Genomic DNA, 17,966 nt, shown 5'->3' on the forward strand with positions numbered 1-17,966 from the left:
TGTTAATTATGCGTATTTATTTATAAATACCTATTGCTAATACTGTTATTTTTATTTGTTTATTTTTTAATTTATTTTTGGCTGCATTGGGTCTTCGTTGCTGCACATGGGCTTTCTCTAGTTGCGTTGAGCGGGGACTATACTCTTTGTTGTGCGTGGGCTTCTCATTGCGGTGGCTTCTCTTGTTGCAGAGCACAGGCTCTAGGTGCACTGGCTTCAGTAGTTGTGGCTTATGGGCTCTAGAGAGCAGGCTCAGTAGTTGTGGCGCACGGGCTTAGTTGCTCCACGGCATGTAGGATCTTCCCGGACCAGGGCTCAAACCCGTGTCCCTGCATTGGCCGGCGGATTCTTAACCACTGCACCACCAGGGAAGTCCCCAAGACTGTTATTTTTAAATGACTTTTAAATTAAAGCAATGATGCAACATTACAGAAAGGTCGAGAGGAAAGACAAGAGCTCACATAATTCTTTGGCCCTCACTCAACAATTATGATCATTTTCTTATTCCATTTTCATGTATGTTTTTATAGTAAATAATTTATAATCTTTGCAATTTTGTGTCCTACTTTTTATTTTATATAATCATACATATTTCTATGTTGATAAATTATTGTAATACTTCTTATCAATTTTAATAGTTATATAATATTCCATAAAGTAACTGTACTATAATTTGCTAAATGTTGGGCACTGCCATATTTTCACTTTGTAAATATTCTGTGATATTATATTTGGGCCTATGGCATTTTCTGTGTGTGGGTTTGTTGTTTTTCCTGTTTTTGTTTCTCTTCTACTTGGACTAGATTCCTGGACATAAACTAATGAGGAAGAAACGTATGTATGTTTTCATGGGTCTGAAGAAGTATATATGTATATATAATGTAATTGCTTTTCCAAAGAGGAAATGGGGAACCCATCTGGAGGGATACCTGCAGAGTTTGCTGCACTTGCACTAACATCGCACCATCATTTTTTTTGTTTGTTTTTTTTTGCACCATCATTTTTTGAGGGTGCTAATTTAGTTAAACAAAAGGTCATTGTCTTCTTTTGCATTTCTTTGAATATTAGTGAGGTTGCACAATTTCATGTAGTCTGTTAACTGGTCGTAGCTCCCACCTTCTGAGTTCTCTAGCTGTGTCCTTTGCCCATTTGTTTAATTTAGGTATTTCTTATGTTTAGACAGGAATATTTCATGTAACTTCATAAAACTTTGTCACATTAGCTTTTGTTTGCATCAGTGTCCTGTCATATTCAGTGTACTTAATTGTATTCTAGTTGGAATTGGTAAACTGTTCCTGGTAAGATGATACTCTGTTAACCAGAAGTTTTCTACTTCCTAATCTGTCTGATATTGGGCTTTACTGGAATTACAAATAATGTTTAAAACAATAGTAATGAAGTGCTTAATTTCTTGTACACCTTTGAGTTAGTAAATTTTGTGGCAGTCTTATTTTATTTTTAAAATTTATTTAATTATTAATTATTTTTGGGGGGGCTGTGTTGGGTCTTCGTTGCTGCACACGGTCTTTTTCTAGTTGTGGTGAGGAGGGGCTACCCTTGGTTGCAGTGCACGGGCTTCTCATTGCAGTGGCTTCTCTTGTTGTAGAGCACAGGTTCTAGGCGTGTGGGTTTTGGTAGTTGTGGCACATGGGCTCAGTAGTTGCAGCTCGTGGGCTCTAGAGAGCAGGCTCAGTAGTTGTGGAGCACGGGCTTACTTGCTCCACAGCATGTGGGATCTTCCCGGACCAGGGCTCGAACCTGTGTCCCCTGTACTGGCAGGCGGATTTTCAACCACTGCACCACCAGGGAAGTCTGCAGTCTTATTTTATTAACAGGAGTTTGAAAGCTCTATCTTTTGAGTTGCACTTGTTTGATAGTTTTATGCCTTACTTGCTAACTTACTAAATTTTTATATTCTTGAGATAAAATTCCTTGTTTATTGAAAGATCATGATTTTTAAATAAAATATAGAAGAAACACCTGTGAAATTTAGTAGTACCAACAAGCTTTTCAGTGTTGATTTAATTTTCAAGCATGTGGTTGTGAGCATGTTCGTGTTTCTTTCCAGTGAGAAGCAGTTGGAGTGTTTGCTGACACACTGCATTAAGGTGCCAATGCTCGTCCTGGACCCAGCTCTGCCGACCAACATCACACTGAAGGACCTGCCATCGCTTTATCCTTCTTTTCATTCTGCCAGTGACATATTCAACGTTGCAAAACCAAAAAACCCTTCCACTAATGTCTCAGTTGTTGTTTTCGACAGTACAAAGAATGGTAAGATCTTCTTGTGGGTATTTTAAAATCATGTTATCATTGGATGTTGGAATAACAAAATTTTGAATGGAACAGAATTGGTTCACTTTTAAAGAAATGCCTGATAAACCAAAAATGTAAAAAGGGGAGCTACCATTGTATTTCAGCCCTGCTGTCAGAAAGGGATTGCATCTATTTTACTCTGTGTAATACACATGCCTTCCTGTGCTGTGATCAGGACCTTAAACCTGGTACTCAAATTTACTGTATTCTCTTGGCTGGGAGTTATTCAGGAGGCTTTATTTTTTTTCTTTCAAAATTCCTCAGCAAGGTTGTTTTCTGCAGCTTGGACTGACCATACTTGGAGCATTCATACTTTAAGTTCTGAATCATCTGGTTATGCAGTTGATTTGACCCGATAATAGAATTAAATTTGTAATTCTTGACATAGAACTGCACCCACATCCTTAGAGATCCCGTCCTCTCCTCAGCCACTGAGCTGCTGAGCCCCACACCTGCGTCTCCTTCAATCATCCTTCCTTTTGTCTCATCCTTCCTCTGTGCTGAGTGACTCTCCCAGGAAGCTCTGTTTTCACTTGTGTAAAATGAAAACTGTCGCATTCTCTTTACAGCCCTGTTCTCAAGTTCCCATTCTTTCAATGCCGTACCTCCCAACCTAAATCTTTGGAACCATCTTTGACCCGTTCGTACTCTAACCAGTAATCCGCCTCATCCTATGACTTGCTGTTTTGCAAAAATCTTAGATTCTTACTTTTCATACTCATCAGATTTCTTCTACACCAGACTGAGTTTCTTCACCCAGGCCCCAATAATAGATGCCTGTCTGCGCTGCCGGCCTCTAAAGTGCTTCTCTGATCCGTCTAGCATGAAACTGATAAAATCAGACTTTTCCAATTTCTTTACAGTTGCTAACTCTTTGGAGAGAATAATAGTAGTATATATTTGTTTTTCACATGGACACAAATTCCTCTTGCTGGTGTTCCAGATGGAGTTTTAATTGCCTTGGTCCTGCCCATCGGCCCTCGCATCCCTGCCCTCCTCGCATCTCCTCACAGCCGCCGGCGTCATCTCACAGATGTGGGGCTGCCTGTCCTGAGCCTCTTCCTCTCGAGCCCATCTCCTATTCTTTCCAGCCCCCTCTCCAGTTCTGTCTCCATGGAGATCCTGGACTAGTACATTCACAATGATTTTATTTTTCTGTATCCCTGTAGTACTTGTAACCTAACTCACAACTTAGTTTTTGAGTGCACAGGAGTTTATGGTGTTCTCATCTAATTTCTTTTTTTTTTTTTTTTTTACCCGGACCGGGGCACAAACCCATGTCCCCTGCATCGGCAGGCGGATTCTCAACCACTGCACCACCAGGGAAGTCCTAATTTCTTTTTTTAATTCACCATTTATTTTCAGCATTTTATTTTATTTATTTATTATTTATTTATTTATTTTGGCTGCACTGGGTCTTTGTTGCGGCACGTGCGGTCTTTAGTTGTGGCATGCAGACTTCTTAGTTGCAGCACACGAGCTCTTAGTTGCCGCATGCATGTGGGATCTACTTCCCAACCAGGGATTGAACCCGGGCCCCCTGCATTGGGAACGCTGAGTCTTACACACTGGACCACCAGGGAAGTCCCTCATCTAATTTCTTTAGGGCAGAAACCTTATCCTCACCATTTGGTGTCCTGAACAGTGTCTAACACAGTGCTCATTTCCTGGTACTTATTATTTGTGATTTGAAAGGAAACTATGACTTTTCTAAGCAAAGGTATCTCCTCTTCACACTATAGACCTGTTTCTGAACTATTTTGTATAACTAACTTTTTTTTTTTTACTTATAATTACTATTTATTTTTATTATCATTATTATTTACAGTGAGTAATTTTTTTTTAAACATCTATATTGGAGTATAATTGCTTTACAGTGGTGTGTTAGTTTCTGCTTTATAACAAAGTGAAAAATATGGAACACTTCACGAATTTGCATGTCATCCTTGTGCAGGGGCCATGGTAATCTTCTCTGTATCATTCCAGTTTTAGTATATGTGCTGCTGAAGCAAGCACTAACTAACTTATTTTTAAAATTTAGGTTATATTTTAAAATATATAGGGAAAGTACAGGGGTAATTTTTGACAAATTTAACAAGTTATATGATTTATTGTTTTGCTAAATATAGCTTTGTTTTTATTTTCTTTCTCTTTATTTTAACATCTTTATTGGAGTATAATTGCTTTACAGTGGTGTGTTAGTTTCTGCTTTATAACAAAGTGAATCAGCTTTACATAAATCCCCATATCTCCTCCCTGTTGCATCTCCCTCCCACCCTCCCTCTTCCACCCCTGTAGGTAGTCACAACGCACAGAGCTGATCTCTCTGTGCTATGCGGCTGCTTCCCACTAGCTATCTATTTTACATTTGGTAGTGTATATATGTCCATACCACTCTCTCACTTCGTCCCAGCTTACCGTTTCCCCTCCCTGTGTCCTCAAGTCCATTCTCTACGTCTGCGTCTTTATTCCTGTCCTGCCCCTAGGTTCTTCAGAACCTTTTTTTTTTTTTTAGGTTCCATATATATGTGTTAGCCTAAGGTATTTGTTTTTCTGACTTAACTTCACTCTGTCTTTCAGTCTCTGGGTCCATCTACCTCACTACAAATAACTCAATTTCGTTTCTTTTTATGGCTGAGTAATATTCCATTGTATATATGTGTCACATCTTCTTTATCTTTTCATCTGTTGGTGGAAACTTAGGTTGCTTCCATGTGCTGGCTGCTGTAAATAGAGCTGCAATGAACATTGTGGTACATGACTGTTTGAATTATGGTTTTCTCAGGGTATGTTCCCAGTAGTGGAATTGCTGGGTCATATGGAAGTTCTATTTTTAGTTTTTTAAGGAACCTCCATACTGTTCTCCATAGTGGCTGTATGAATTTACATTCCCACCAACAGTGTGAGAGGGTTCCCTTTTCAACACAGCCTCTCCAGCATTTATTGTTTGTAGATTTTTTGATGATGGCCATTCTGACCGGTGTGAGGTGATACCTCATTGCAGTTTTGATGTGCATTTCTCTAATGATTAGTGATGTTGAGCATCCTTTCATGTGTTTGTTGGCAATCTGTGTATCTTCTTTGGAGAAATGTCTCATTAGGTCTTCTAACCATTTTGGGATTGGGTTGTTTGTTTTTATGATATTGAGCTGCATGAGCTGCTTGCAAATTTTGGAGATTAATCCTTTGTCAGTTGTTACATTTACAAATATTTTCTCCCATTCTGAGGGTTGTCTTTTCGTCTTCTTTATGTTTAAAAAATATGGAACACTTCACGAATTTGCATGTCATACTTGAACAGGGGCCATGCTAATCTTCTCTGTATTGTTCCAATTTTACTGTATGTGCTTCCGGAGCAAGAGCTAGCTTTGTTTTGTTTTTTTCTTTTTTTTTTAAGTTTTGAGTTTTATTTATTTTTTTATACAGCAGGTTCTTATTAGTTATCCATTTTATACACATCAGTGTATACATGTCAGTCCCAATCGCCCAATTCATCACACCACCATCCCCACCCTGCCGCGGCTTCCCCCCTTGGTGTCCACATTTGTTCTGTACATCTGTGTCTCAACTTCTGCCCTGCAAACCGGTTCATCCGTACAATTTTTCTAGGTTCCACATACATGCATTAATGTACAGTATTTGTTTTTCTCTTTCTGATTTACTTCACTCTGTGTGACAGTCTCTAGATCCATCCACGTCTCAACAAATGACTCAATTTTGTTCTTTTTTATGGCTGAGTAATATTCCATTCTATATATGCAACACAACTTCTTTTTCCATTCATCTGTCAATGGGCATTTAGGTTGCCTCCATGACCTGGCTATTGTAAATAGTGCTGCAATGAACATTGGGGTGCATGTGCCTTTTTGAATTATGCTTTTCTCTGGGTATATGCCCAGTAGTGGGATTGTTGGGTCATATGGTACTTCTATTTTTAGTTTTTTAAGGAACCTCCATACTGTTCTCCATAGTTGCTGTATCAATTTACATTCCCACCAACAATGCAAGAGGGTTCCCTTTTCTCCACACCCTCTCCAGCATTTGTTGTTTGTAGATTTTCTGATGATGCCCATTCTGACTGGTGTGAGGTGATACCTCATTGTAGTGTTGATTTGCACTTCTCTAATAATTAGTGATGTTGAGCAGCTTTTCATGTGCCTCTTGGCCATCTGTATGTCTTCTTTGGAGAAATGTCTATTTAGGTCACCTACCCATTTTTGGATTGGGTTGTTTGTTTCTTTAATATTGACCTACATGAGCTGTTTATATATCTTGGAGATTAATCCTTTGTCTGTTGATTCGTTTGCAAATATTTTCTCCCATTCTGAGGGTTGTCTTTTCGTCTTGTTTATGGTTTCCTTTGCTGTGCAAAAGCTTTGAAGTTTCATTAGGTCCCATTTGTTTATTTTTGTGTTTATTTCCATTACTCTAGGAGGTGGATCAAAAAAGATCTTGCTGTGATTCATGTCAAAGAGTGTTCTTCCTATGTTTTCCTCTAAGAGTTTTATAGTGTCTCGTCTTACATACAGGTCTCCAATCCATTTTGAGTTTACTTTTGTGTATGGTGTTAGGGAGTGTTCTAATTTCATTCTTTTACATGTAGCTGTCCAGTTTTCCCAGCACCACTTATTGAAGAGACTGTCTTTTCTCCACTGTATATCCCTGCCTCCTTTGTCATAGATTAGTTGACCATAGGTGCGTAGGTTTATCTCTGGCCTATCTGTCTGGTTCCATTGATCTATATTTCTGTTTTTGTGCCAGTACCATGTTGTCTTGATTACTGTAGCTACATAATATAGTCTGAAGTCAGAGAGTCTGATTCCTCCAGCTCCATTTTTTCCCCTCAAGACTGCTTCGGCTATTCGGGGTCTTTTGTGTCTCCATACAAATTTTAAGATATTTTGTTCTAGTTCCGTAAAAAATGCCATTGGCAATTTGATAGGGATTGCATTGAATCTGTAAATTGCTTTGGATAGTATAGTCCTTTTCACAATATTGATTCCTCCAATCCAAGAACATGGTATATCTCTCCATCTGTTGGTATCATCTTTAATTTCTTTCATCAGTGTCTTATAGTTTTCTACATACAGGTCTTTTGTCTCCCTAGGTAGGTTTGTTCCTTTTGTTGCAATGGTAAACAGGAGTGTTTCCTTAATTTCTCTTTCAGATTTTTCATCATTAGTGTATAGGAATGCCAGAGATTTCTGTGCATTAATTTTGTATCCTGAACTTTACCAAATTCATTGATTAGCTCTAGTAGTTTTCTGGTGGCATTTTTAGGGTTCTCTATGTATAGTATCATGTCATCTGCAAACAGTGACAGTTTTATTTCTTCTTTTCCAATTTGTATTCCTTTTATTTCTTTTCTTCTATGATTGCAATGGCTAGGACTTCCAAAACTGTGTTGAATAATAGTGGTGAGAGTGGACATCCTTGTCTCGTTCCTGATCTTAGTGGAAATGCTTTCAGTTTTTCACCATTGAGAATGATGTTTGCCGTGGGTTTGTCATATATGGCCTTTATTATGTTTAGGTAGGTTCCCTCTATGCCCACTTTCTGGAGAGTTTTTATCATAAATGGGTGTTGAATTTTGTCAAAAGCTTTTTCTGCATCTATTGAGATGATCATATGGTTTTTCCTCTTCAGTTTGTTAATATGGTTTATCACATTGATTGATTTGCATATATTGAAGAATCCTTGCATCCCTGGGATAAATCCCACTTGATTATGGTGTTTGATCCTTTTAATGTGTTGTGGGGATTCTGTTTGCTAGTGTTTTGTTGAGGATTTTTGCATCTATATTCATCAGTGATATTGGTCTGTAATTTTCTTTTCTTGTAGTATCTTTCTCTGGTTTTGGTATCAAGGTGATGGTGGCCTCATAGAATGAGTTTGGGAGTGTTCCTTCCTCTGTACTTTTTGGGAAGAGTTTGAGAACCTCTTAGGCTGTCTTCATTTCTTTTTAATCTTTTTTCTTTAATCTGTTCTGCAGCAGTGAATTCCACCACTGTCTTCCAGGTCACTTATCTGTTCTTCTGCCTCAGTTATTCTGCTATTGATTCCTTCTAGTGTAGTTTTCATTTCAGTTATTGTATTGTTCATCTTTGTTTGTTTGTTCTTTAATTCTTCTAGGTCTTTGTTAAACATTTCTTGCATCTTCTCGATTTTTGCCTCCATTCTCTTTTCAAGGTCCTGGATCATCTTCACTATCATTATTCTGAATTCTTTTTCTGGAAGGTTGCCTATCTCTACTCCATTTAGTTGTTTTTCTGGGGTTTTATCTTGTTCCTTCATCTGGTACATAGCCCTCTGCCTTTTCAGCTTGTCTATCTTTCTGTGAATGTGGTTTTTGTTCCACAGGCTTCAGGATTGTAGTTCTTGCTTCTGCTGTCTGCCCTCTGGTGGATGAGGCTATGTAAGAGGCTTGATGGGAGGTACTGGTCGTGGGTAGAGCTGACTGTTCCTCTCGTGGGCAGAGCTCAGTAAAACTTTAATCCCCTTGACTGTTCATGGGTGGGGCTGTGCTCCCTCCCTGTTGGTTGTTTGGCCTGAGGCAACCCAACACTGGAGTCTACCTCGGCTCTTTGGTGGGGCTAAGGACAGACTCTGGGAGGGCTCACACCAAGGAGTACTTCCCAGAACTTCTGCTTCCGGTGTCCTTTTCCCCACAGTGAGCCACAGCCACCCCTGCCTCTGCAGGCGACCCTCCAACACTAGCAGGTAGGTCTGGTTTAGTCTCCCTTGTGGTCACTGGTCCTTCCCCTGGGGTCACTGCTCCTTGCCCTGGGTCCCGATGCACACAGAACTTTGTGTGTGCCCTCCAAGAGTGGAGTCTGTGTTTCCCCCAGTCCTTTCGAAATCTTGCAATCAAATCCCAGTAGCCTTCAAAGTCTGATTCTCTCGGAATTCCTCCTCTCATTGCCGGACCCCCAGGTTGGGAAGCCTGTCATGTGGCTCAGCACCTTCACTCCAGTGGGTGGACTTCTGTGGCATAAGTGTTCTCCAGTTTGTGAGTCACCCACCCAGCAGTTATGGGATTTGATTTTACTGTGATTGCGCCCCTCCTACCATCTCTTTGTGGCTTCTCCTTTGTCTTTGGTTGTGGGGTATCTTTTTTGATGAGTTCCAGTGTCTTCATCTTGATGATTGTCCAGCAAGTAGTTGTGATTCTGGTGTTCTCACAAGAGGGAGTGAGAGCACGTCCTTCTACTCCGTCATCTTGGCTCTTCTCCCACTAGCTCTGTTTTTTAAATTGAGGTTTCTTTAAATTAAGGTACTCTGATAACATTTCTCCTGAAGAGAAAAAAGAATGACACTATGTTAGCAGTTATAACTCAGTTATAACGTCTGTGGCGAGAATCTTGGGTTTATCTCCACTAATTTTATAACATATCAGAGACATAAAAGATTATAAATTTTGGTATAAGTAAAATCTGTGTTAAACGACAGTCTTCTGAACACTGTTTTTGAATTTTCACTTGGGTTTTTATTTGACTATCCTACTATTATATTGATTCATTCAGTAAAGATTTGTCGAGCCACTGCTCTGAGTTGGTTGTTGTTGTAGGCAAACGGCGGAGAAAAAGAAAAGGCACATTCCTGCCTTCATGGTGCTTCCATTTTTAGTGGGCCGCAAACTTACTCTTTTTTTCTTTTCTTTTTTTTTTTTTTTTTTTTTTTTTTATGCGAGGGCTTTCTCTAGTTGCGGTGAGCGGGGGCCAGTCTTCATTGCCGTGCACAGGCTTCTCACTGTCGCGGCCTCTCTTGTTGCAGAGCACGAGCTCAAGACGCGCAGCTCCGTAGTTGTGGCTCACGGGCCTAGTTGCTCTGCGGCATGTGGGATCTTTCCAGACCAGGGCTCGAACCCGTGTCCCGTGCATTGGCAGGCAGATTCCCAACCACTGCGTCACCAGGGAAGCCCCAGAAACTCACTCTTTATCATCCTTAGTTACTGAGATCCAGGATCACAAAATTCTTTTTTTTTTAAAAGCTGAGTTGTTGTTTTTTTTAATTTATTTTTGGCTGTGTTGGGTCTTCGTTGCTGTGCGCGGGCTTTCTCTAGTTTCATCGAGTGGGGGCTGCACTTCGTTGTGGTGTGTGCACTTCTCACTGCGGTGGCTTCTCTTGTTGCAGAGCATGGGCTCTAGGCACGTGAGCTTCAGTAGTTGTGGCACGTGCGCTCGGTAGTTGTGGCTCACAGGCGCTAGCGTGCACACAGGCTCAGTAGTTGTGGCACATGGGCTTAGTTACTCCACGGCATGTGGGATCTTCCTGGACCAGGGCTCGAACCCATGTCTGCTGCATTGGCGGGCAGATTCTTAACCACTGCGCCACCAGGGAAGCCCACAAAATTCTTTGTTAAAGGACCAGGTAGTAAGTATTTTAGACCTTGTGGGCCAAGAGGCAAAATGGCAGATATTATGTAGGTATTTGTATAACCATTTAACCATTTTTAAATGTCAAAATTGTCTTTAGCTTGGGGCCATACTAAATTCGGCAGTGGCTAGATTTTGGACCATGGACTGCCAAACCCTGATCTAGATTAAAAAATTTTAGCTATGTTTGGCATTTTAAAAAAATCTCATTTAGGGTCTCCCTGGTGGCGCAGTGGTTGAGAGTCCGCCTGCCGATGCAGAGGACACGGGTTTGTGCCCCGGTCCGGGAAGATCCCACATGACGCAGAGCGGCTGGGCCCGTGAGCCATGGCCGCTGAGCCTGTGCATCTGGAGCCTGTGCCCTGCAACGGGAGAGGCCACAACAGTGAGAGGCCCATGTACCGCAAAAAAAAAAAAAATTCATTTAGCCTCTTTCCAGTTAATCATTGAGATCTGTTGATTTTTTCCCTTCTCAAATGTGTCATTTCTGTCCCGGTTACCCTGCCACTTCCCTTGTGTCCACCGACTGGACAGTCCTCCTGCAGTCAGCCATCCTGCCCTGCGGCCGGGGCCTGCGTCTCCTCAGCAAAATGGTTTTTCCAGTCAGGCTTATCCCTTTGATGTTTAGGAAATGAATTTCCTCCTGTGACACTTGATTTTACCTCTGGACTACATTGACTTTTACAAGGAATTACAAAGTGCCTCCTTATAGCTCTCTCACACTGATCAAATTTATACCCATTGGGATCCTACAGAACTAGTGTAATCCCTTTCCTGTGTGACATTTCTTCTTCTTCCTTTAGCTGTCTCTTAGGGGCTTGTCTGCACCCTAGTTTGCTCTTCTCAGAATGAGCTTCAGTTTCTATTACTTTAAAAGTGTTTCAACTGGAATTGAACATTCTGTTTCAGTCTTCAAAGAGATCAGGACTCTTCATTTGTGAAGTGTTTACTGAGTGCATACTATGTGCCATGTACTACTCAGTGCTGAAGATGCAGCAGTGAGCAGATGGACAGAAATCTCGGCCCTTATCAAATTTACATCTTGGGCGGCTTCCCTGGTGGCACAGTGGTTAAGAATCCACCTGCCAGTGCAGGGGACACGGGCTCGAGCCCTGGCCTGGGAAGATCCCACATGCCGCGGAGCAACTAAGCCTGTGCGCCAAAACTACTGAGCCTGCGCTCTAGAGCTCGTGTGCCACAATTACTGAGCCTGCGTGCCACAACTACTGAAGCCCACATGCCTAGAGCCTGTGCTTCACAGCAAGAGAAGCCACTGCAATGAGAAGCCCGTGCACCACGATGAAGAATAGCCTCTGCTCGCTGCAACCAGAGAAAGCCCACACACAGCAACAAAGACCCAACACAGCCAAAAATTAAAAAAATAAATTAATTTAAAAAATATTTACATCTTGGCAGAGGGAGCCAGACAATTGATACAAGTAAATTATATAGTTTGTAGAAGATAAATGCTGTAGAGAAAAATTGAGCAGGGGAAATTGAGTGGTAGGGCAGACTCCCCAAGAAGGTGATTTTTGAGTGAAAATTTAAAGGAGGTGAGAGAGCCAGCAACATGAATATGTGGGGAAGGAGTGATTCTCCATATATTCCCTATATATAAGGTAAGTGGAATAGCCAGTGCAAGGGTCCTGAGGCAGGAGGGTGTCTGACATGTTTGAAGAAGAGCAGGGAGGCCAGTGTGGCTGGAATAGAGTGAACCAAGGGGGAGAGGGCAAGAGATGAGCCCAGAGAAGTCACAGAGACCAAATGGTACAGGCCTCAGTAACCACAATGGGCTTTAGCTTCCAGTCACAGTGCGGTGAGGAATCAATCATTGGAGGGTTTGAGTAGAGGAGTAATGTGATCTGACTTACATTCCAGAAGGATCAGTCTGGCTGCTGTGGTGGGAATAGACTGAGGAGGGGCAAAGCTTGTAATGATTCAGGCAGGAAGGAAGGGGGCTTGGATCAGAGTGGCGGTGAGAAGTGGTTGGACTATGGACATTTTGAAGGTCAGCTCAACAGGGTTTCCTGATGGGTTGGTATTGGGGAATGTCACCCTTCTTACTCTAAGCCTCTTCTTCTGCTTAAAAGACAAAACTGGGATGGAAACTCAGTGTGGCCTGAGCATTACTGCCTCATACTGAACTCACTGTCCGCTAAAACTCCTAAGTCTTTTTAAAAATCTTACATGTGCTAATGCTCAAATACCCCTTTGATTTATTTTTTAAAAAATTATTTTTAAAGTACTCCTTTTAATTTTTACTTGGCTTGTTGCCGAGTTAAAGATCTTACCTTCGTTTGTAAGAGATTTTATTTTGCTAGATTTGACTGATTGCTCCAAACAGTCAAGGACTTTGGGGAACCCTTAGTCTGTTATCCAGGATAGTAGCTTCTCTGTCGGCTCCGTGTAAGCCCACACATTTCACAAGCATGCCTTCTGTATCTTCCAAAACTTTGACGGATTGTTGAGCAGACCTATAGCAGACCTCCAGAACTCCCCTCTAGGTTGATTGTGGCTTTTACAATTTTACACTCTCTGATCAGAATTGGTTATAATCCGCCTAACTTGAGATCTGGTCTCTGTTAAATCCACAAAGATGCCATGTGTTGTTTAGCTGCCTTCCTGAGATTATGTACAAATACATATTGCTCAGCTATTCAAATTGTCCGATTTACCAGTATAGAATCCACCATATCAATGGGGAGAGACAGACAGACAGACGGAGGCAGAGTGAGGTGTATACCTGATGAATTTACCCATAATGAACTCATGCTCTTAGTGCCCAGTACTTTCTTTAAAGATAAACAGTATATTGTGAAGACTTTCTTTTCTCCAGTGCTCACCAACTGTATTTTTCTGATACATTTGAGACTCTTGCTCGGGATCAACACCCATCTTGCAGGCTATAGTCTGCAGACCCTGCTTTCTGTGCCCATTTTGAGGATCAGAATTTCAGCCTTCCAACCTGTCCTGTTTTCCATGGTCCCCGAATATCAGCAGGTTTGCTGATCTCATTTGTTCCCATCACTTTAGAACTCTCTCCCCGTAGGGCTGTGTCATCACCCACCTCACTCCCAACTTAATCTGCTCTAATCACATTACCTGATGAATTTTAGGAATTCACTGTGACTCTGGAGGAACCTTAGGAGAGTCCTAAGTGGCTCCCTGCCGTTAATCTAAATGCCACTGGCCTTGCTTTCAAAGCCCCCTTCTGGTTGCCCTTTTTTTCCTAGTACCCACCACTCCCAGATGTTTTACTCTGGTCAAACAATTTTGTTTTTTAAATTAAAGATGTCGATGTTTGATGTTTGCTTCTACCTCTGTGATTTCTGTCCGTCTGTCATTTCTCCGTTTCTTCTGCCCACACAAGTCTCTCCTTCAGTATTGCAAAATCTAACGTTTAATCGTACAGCAATTTACATTTGTTCCCCTTTTGTTAGATGGGTTAATTTTGTCTCCCCCAACTACCTTTTCTTTGAGACCATGTATTATACCGGTTTAACAGCTCTCAAAATGCCTTGTACAGTGTCCTGCCAGACATCATAGTTAAGTATTCATTAAAAACATGCTTGTTTATTGTATTCTCTATTGTAGTTGAAGATGCCCACACTGGAATTTTTAAAGGAAACAGCAGACAGACAGTTTGGAGGGGATATTTGGTATGTTACTTTAAATTAACTGTATTTTTGCAGTAGATTAGAATAAAAGTATGAGAAATAAAACTTTTACTTTGAGAGGCTTTTTAATGTTTACTTTTCCTCTAAGCCTAGCTTTCTAGTACTAGTGAATATCGACTTAAATAATTGTAATATTCTTATTTTGAAGCTTGTGTGATGCAATAGATATTTACTAGTTTTCTCAGCTGTAAGTTTTCACCAGCCTTATGATGTGGAAAGTGAGTTGTGTTTTTCCCCTTTTTATTTCAGACAACAGATAAGGAAGTCCCTGGGTTAGTGCTAATGCAAGATTTGGCTTTCCTGAGTGGATTTCCACCTACATTCAAGGAAACAAATCAACTGAAAACAAAATTGCCAGAAAATCTTTCTTCTAAAATAAAACTGGTAAGAGCATAGAAAATAGAGCAATTAGCGTAGCACATCCCATTTCATGCGTGCCTCTTCTCTGTGGCCCCCTTTGTTATAGTATAGCCGACAATCATAAGCAAAGAGGGTCTCAATTCTGTCAGTGTTGTCACGAAGACAGCTCTTTATTTGTAGAAGATCCTCCCTTTTTACTCTTTATTTGGGCAAAATTCTGAGTCTTAACTTGGTTTGTTGGTTTCCCAGACAGAAGCAGGATTCATTTGTTTAACAAATGAGCTTCTACTGTGTGTCAGGTGCTGTTCTAGCTGCTGAGAATGTAGCAGTGGACAAAGCAGACAAAAGCCCTGATGGCAGTGGAAGCATGGAAGGAGGGGATGGGGGGAAATCAGACATGTGGTGGTAGTTACACACAGGCTCCTGTGGATTTATGAAGAGCTTCCACTCACAGAGGGGGCATGCTTCAGATTTTTGGAACATTTGATAATGTGAAACTTCATTCATTAATAGCTGGTTGAGCCACTAACATATTTAGTATTTATACTTATTAACTTTTCACGCTTGACCACTGAGGCCATTCGCGAATTGACTTTGGAGATGGTGACATGTCTTTCCATAACATTTCTTGTTCTCAGAGCCATCTGTCTGATTCATGTAGGGCACAGTCCGTGTGGGTGTACTTTCCTTTTGACCTTATGCCAAGATGCCTGCTATTCTGTCAGAAACAGTCCAGGTTGTAAAACGTGAATGTTTCTTCTCTCAGACTAGAGGGCATAAAGTTCTTGGCTCAGAATTTGTTAGGCTCTGCTTTTCTTGATTTTACCAAAAAAATGTTCTTTAAATTCTGCCACTGTGTTTAGCTTCCTGCTTCTCAGTCCCTGCTCTTCTTGATGTCATTTAACAGTTGGGAGGTGGAAGGGTGGAGGTAGTGGCAGGGAGAGCTGTGACTCGGGGAGGGGCGGTTATTTAGTTCATGTCTGGACCATGTTTTCTGTCTGCCGGTCAAAGTTCCTGTTTAACTTATTTCCTTTTCCCCTTAAGTGTTTCACTGTTTTAAGATACATTGTATTACCTTTGTAAATACCATGGTAATATGAATGACATTTATGCTTTTTCTTTTCTTCATATTTTCCTCCATAACTTTCTTTATGGTACCTGGAAGTATGGTGATGCCCGGCTAGATTAGAGTTGAGTTATTTCTTAATCTGCAGTTATTTTAAAATAGATATTATATTCCTCCTTCCCTGAATTATTTTTAGTATGGATTTGGGCAGATAAAACCATAGATCAGCATTCATTTCAGCCAATGTTTATTTGGCTTCTTGGCTTCCTAGCTGTTGGTTCTACAGTTATAGACATATGTGTATCTGTACGTTTGACCAGCACATCTGCTGCTAGGTGCGCGTGTCCTGCCAAAGATCACCAGCCCAAGTCGTGGTCACCCCGCAGCAAACGAGTTTTTGGGCAGTGTGGAGTGGTGTGTGCCAGGAGACGCTGGGGGCGCAGGAACTTGAATTGGGCGGTAGCACCACCAGGCTCGGTACATGTGGACGTCACCTCCTCCGTCATTCACCTGGTTGGCAGTTGATCTGGATTCCCCAGACTTGTCTCTGTGGAGGCCAGCACCTCCTGGGGGTACAGCCAATTATTCGCAATGTGCATTGCAGCTCACTGTCACGGTGCCAGCACCTGCGATTGGCTTCAGAGATGAGGACTTCTCATCTTTTGGAGGCTAGAGAGAAAATGAGAAAGAGGAAGCACAGAAGGAGAGTGTCAGTATTCAAGCCTGGTTCTCCAAGGGACTTTCTTTCCTTGGGTCCCACTTCCTGGTTCTGTTATGGGCACCCTGAGAATGAAGTTTCCAGTCATTGGGTTCCCAGTCCCTTTAGTGAGCGTTGATTAAACACCTGCTGTTGTGCCAGGGACTGTGCTAAGGATAACTGAGTGACTAAAATCACTTATTGTTTGGGTGTGACTGCTTCCAAACAAAGTGTTAATACAAAGTGCTGGGAGAACATGTGGGCTTCGGTTGTACTGCAGGCAAAGACGGCTTTGCAGAATAGGAAACATTTTGGCTGGGGCTGTGCACAGAACAGCCGTTCTTCCAGCAGAGAAGCCAGTGGGAAAGACCTTTCTGAGAGGAGGGAACAGCTTGAGCAGAGGGCTAGGGGCTTGCAAGTAAATGGTCTTTTCAGAGAACCAAGGCAGCTGTGCAGAGGCCAGAGACCAGGTGGGGATTTTCCTGATGCTGAGACTGGGAAGTTAGGTGGAGGCCAGATTGAGAAAGATCCCCTGGTGAGGAGGCCGGACTTTATCCTGGAGGCAGAGCGCGTCTTGAGGAGGAGGACCCGGTTCAGGCCTGCAGAACACGGGAGCGGAAGGTGTAGCAGGTGGACATTAAACAGGAAGCCGGAGGCAGGAAAGCCAGTTCAGCCGCTGCTGCCGTAGCCCAGCAAGACACTCAGGTTCCACAAGTGCCTTGGCAGTGGTGCCAGTGATGAGAGTGGTTCCAGAGCCATCTGAGAGAAACCTTCAGCATGACCTGGTGACTTATTAGCTACTGGAGCAGATGGAAGGAGAAATGAAAGGGGAAGTGGATGTGACCAGCAAAGACGGATGTGGTGGCATTAACCACACTCAGAGCTTCATGGGAGAAGCGAGGTTTTCAGAAGGACCCTGAGAGCTCAGTTTGCAGTGTTACATTGGAGGGGCCTTGTGGCATATGGGAGGGAGGGCCATTAGACATTGGGCTTCAGGACCTGAACAGCTGAACCTCTGTGCCCTCCCAGGCTCCTCCAGGGGGCCTTTGCCAAGGCCTGTGGACCCCAAGCCACCTAGCACTCAGTTCTGTCCCAGAGACCCTGGCCGGGCTGTGAGCATCTCAGGACAGGTACTACCTACTCGTCTTGTGCCCTAGTGATCACCTTAGGAAAATGTCTGAAATTTCAAAATACTTTTCTAGAATAAAAGCAGCTTGGATAGAAGAGATTAATTAAGATAAGGGTACTTTCCAAATAAATTAAATTAGGATATTAAAGTACTACATTTATTTATCCTATAGTAGTGATTTTTGCACTCCAGGGAGCCCCTCCAAGGTTCTCTGGGAGCCACTGTGGGAGGAGAGGCTGGGGGAGGGCAGCGAGACTGTTAGGTACCCAGATAGAACAGACAGAATGTTTGCCCTGCGTGGCCCGCCTCCCATCCGTCCCCTACATAGCGAAGCAGAATAGAGACG

The 17,966-nt window shown here is 42.1% G+C and overlaps 1 protein-coding gene and 2 non-coding genes across 5 annotated transcripts in view; 1 reads left to right on the forward strand and 2 right to left on the reverse strand.

The window, feature by feature from the left end:
* The window catches only part of GNPTAB (N-acetylglucosamine-1-phosphate transferase subunits alpha and beta), an 80,126-nt gene that overhangs the window by 36,652 nt on the left and 25,508 nt on the right, over nt 1-17,966 (forward strand). For all 3 annotated transcript variants that reach the window (XM_024732106.1, XM_024732107.1, XM_024732108.1), the window contains 3 exons: nt 2,069-2,274; nt 14,286-14,350; nt 14,618-14,752. In XM_024732106.1, the coding sequence (XP_024587874.1) occupies nt 2,069-2,274; nt 14,286-14,350; nt 14,618-14,752 (406 nt within the window). The remainder of the gene's footprint in view (nt 1-2,068; nt 2,275-14,285; nt 14,351-14,617; nt 14,753-17,966) is intronic.
* Nucleotides 4,226-4,332, reverse strand: LOC112391082 (U6 spliceosomal RNA). Its single transcript, XR_003001395.1, has one exon. It is a non-coding gene; the product is annotated as a U6 spliceosomal RNA (small nuclear RNA).
* Nucleotides 5,573-5,675, reverse strand: LOC112391085 (U6 spliceosomal RNA). Its single transcript, XR_003001398.1, has one exon. It is a non-coding gene; the product is annotated as a U6 spliceosomal RNA (small nuclear RNA).

This window comes from Neophocaena asiaeorientalis, unplaced genomic scaffold (assembly GCF_003031525.2).
Source record: "Neophocaena asiaeorientalis asiaeorientalis breed wild unplaced genomic scaffold, Neophocaena_asiaeorientalis_V1.1 scaffold418, whole genome shotgun sequence".
Lineage (NCBI taxonomy): Eukaryota > Metazoa > Chordata > Mammalia > Artiodactyla > Phocoenidae > Neophocaena > Neophocaena asiaeorientalis.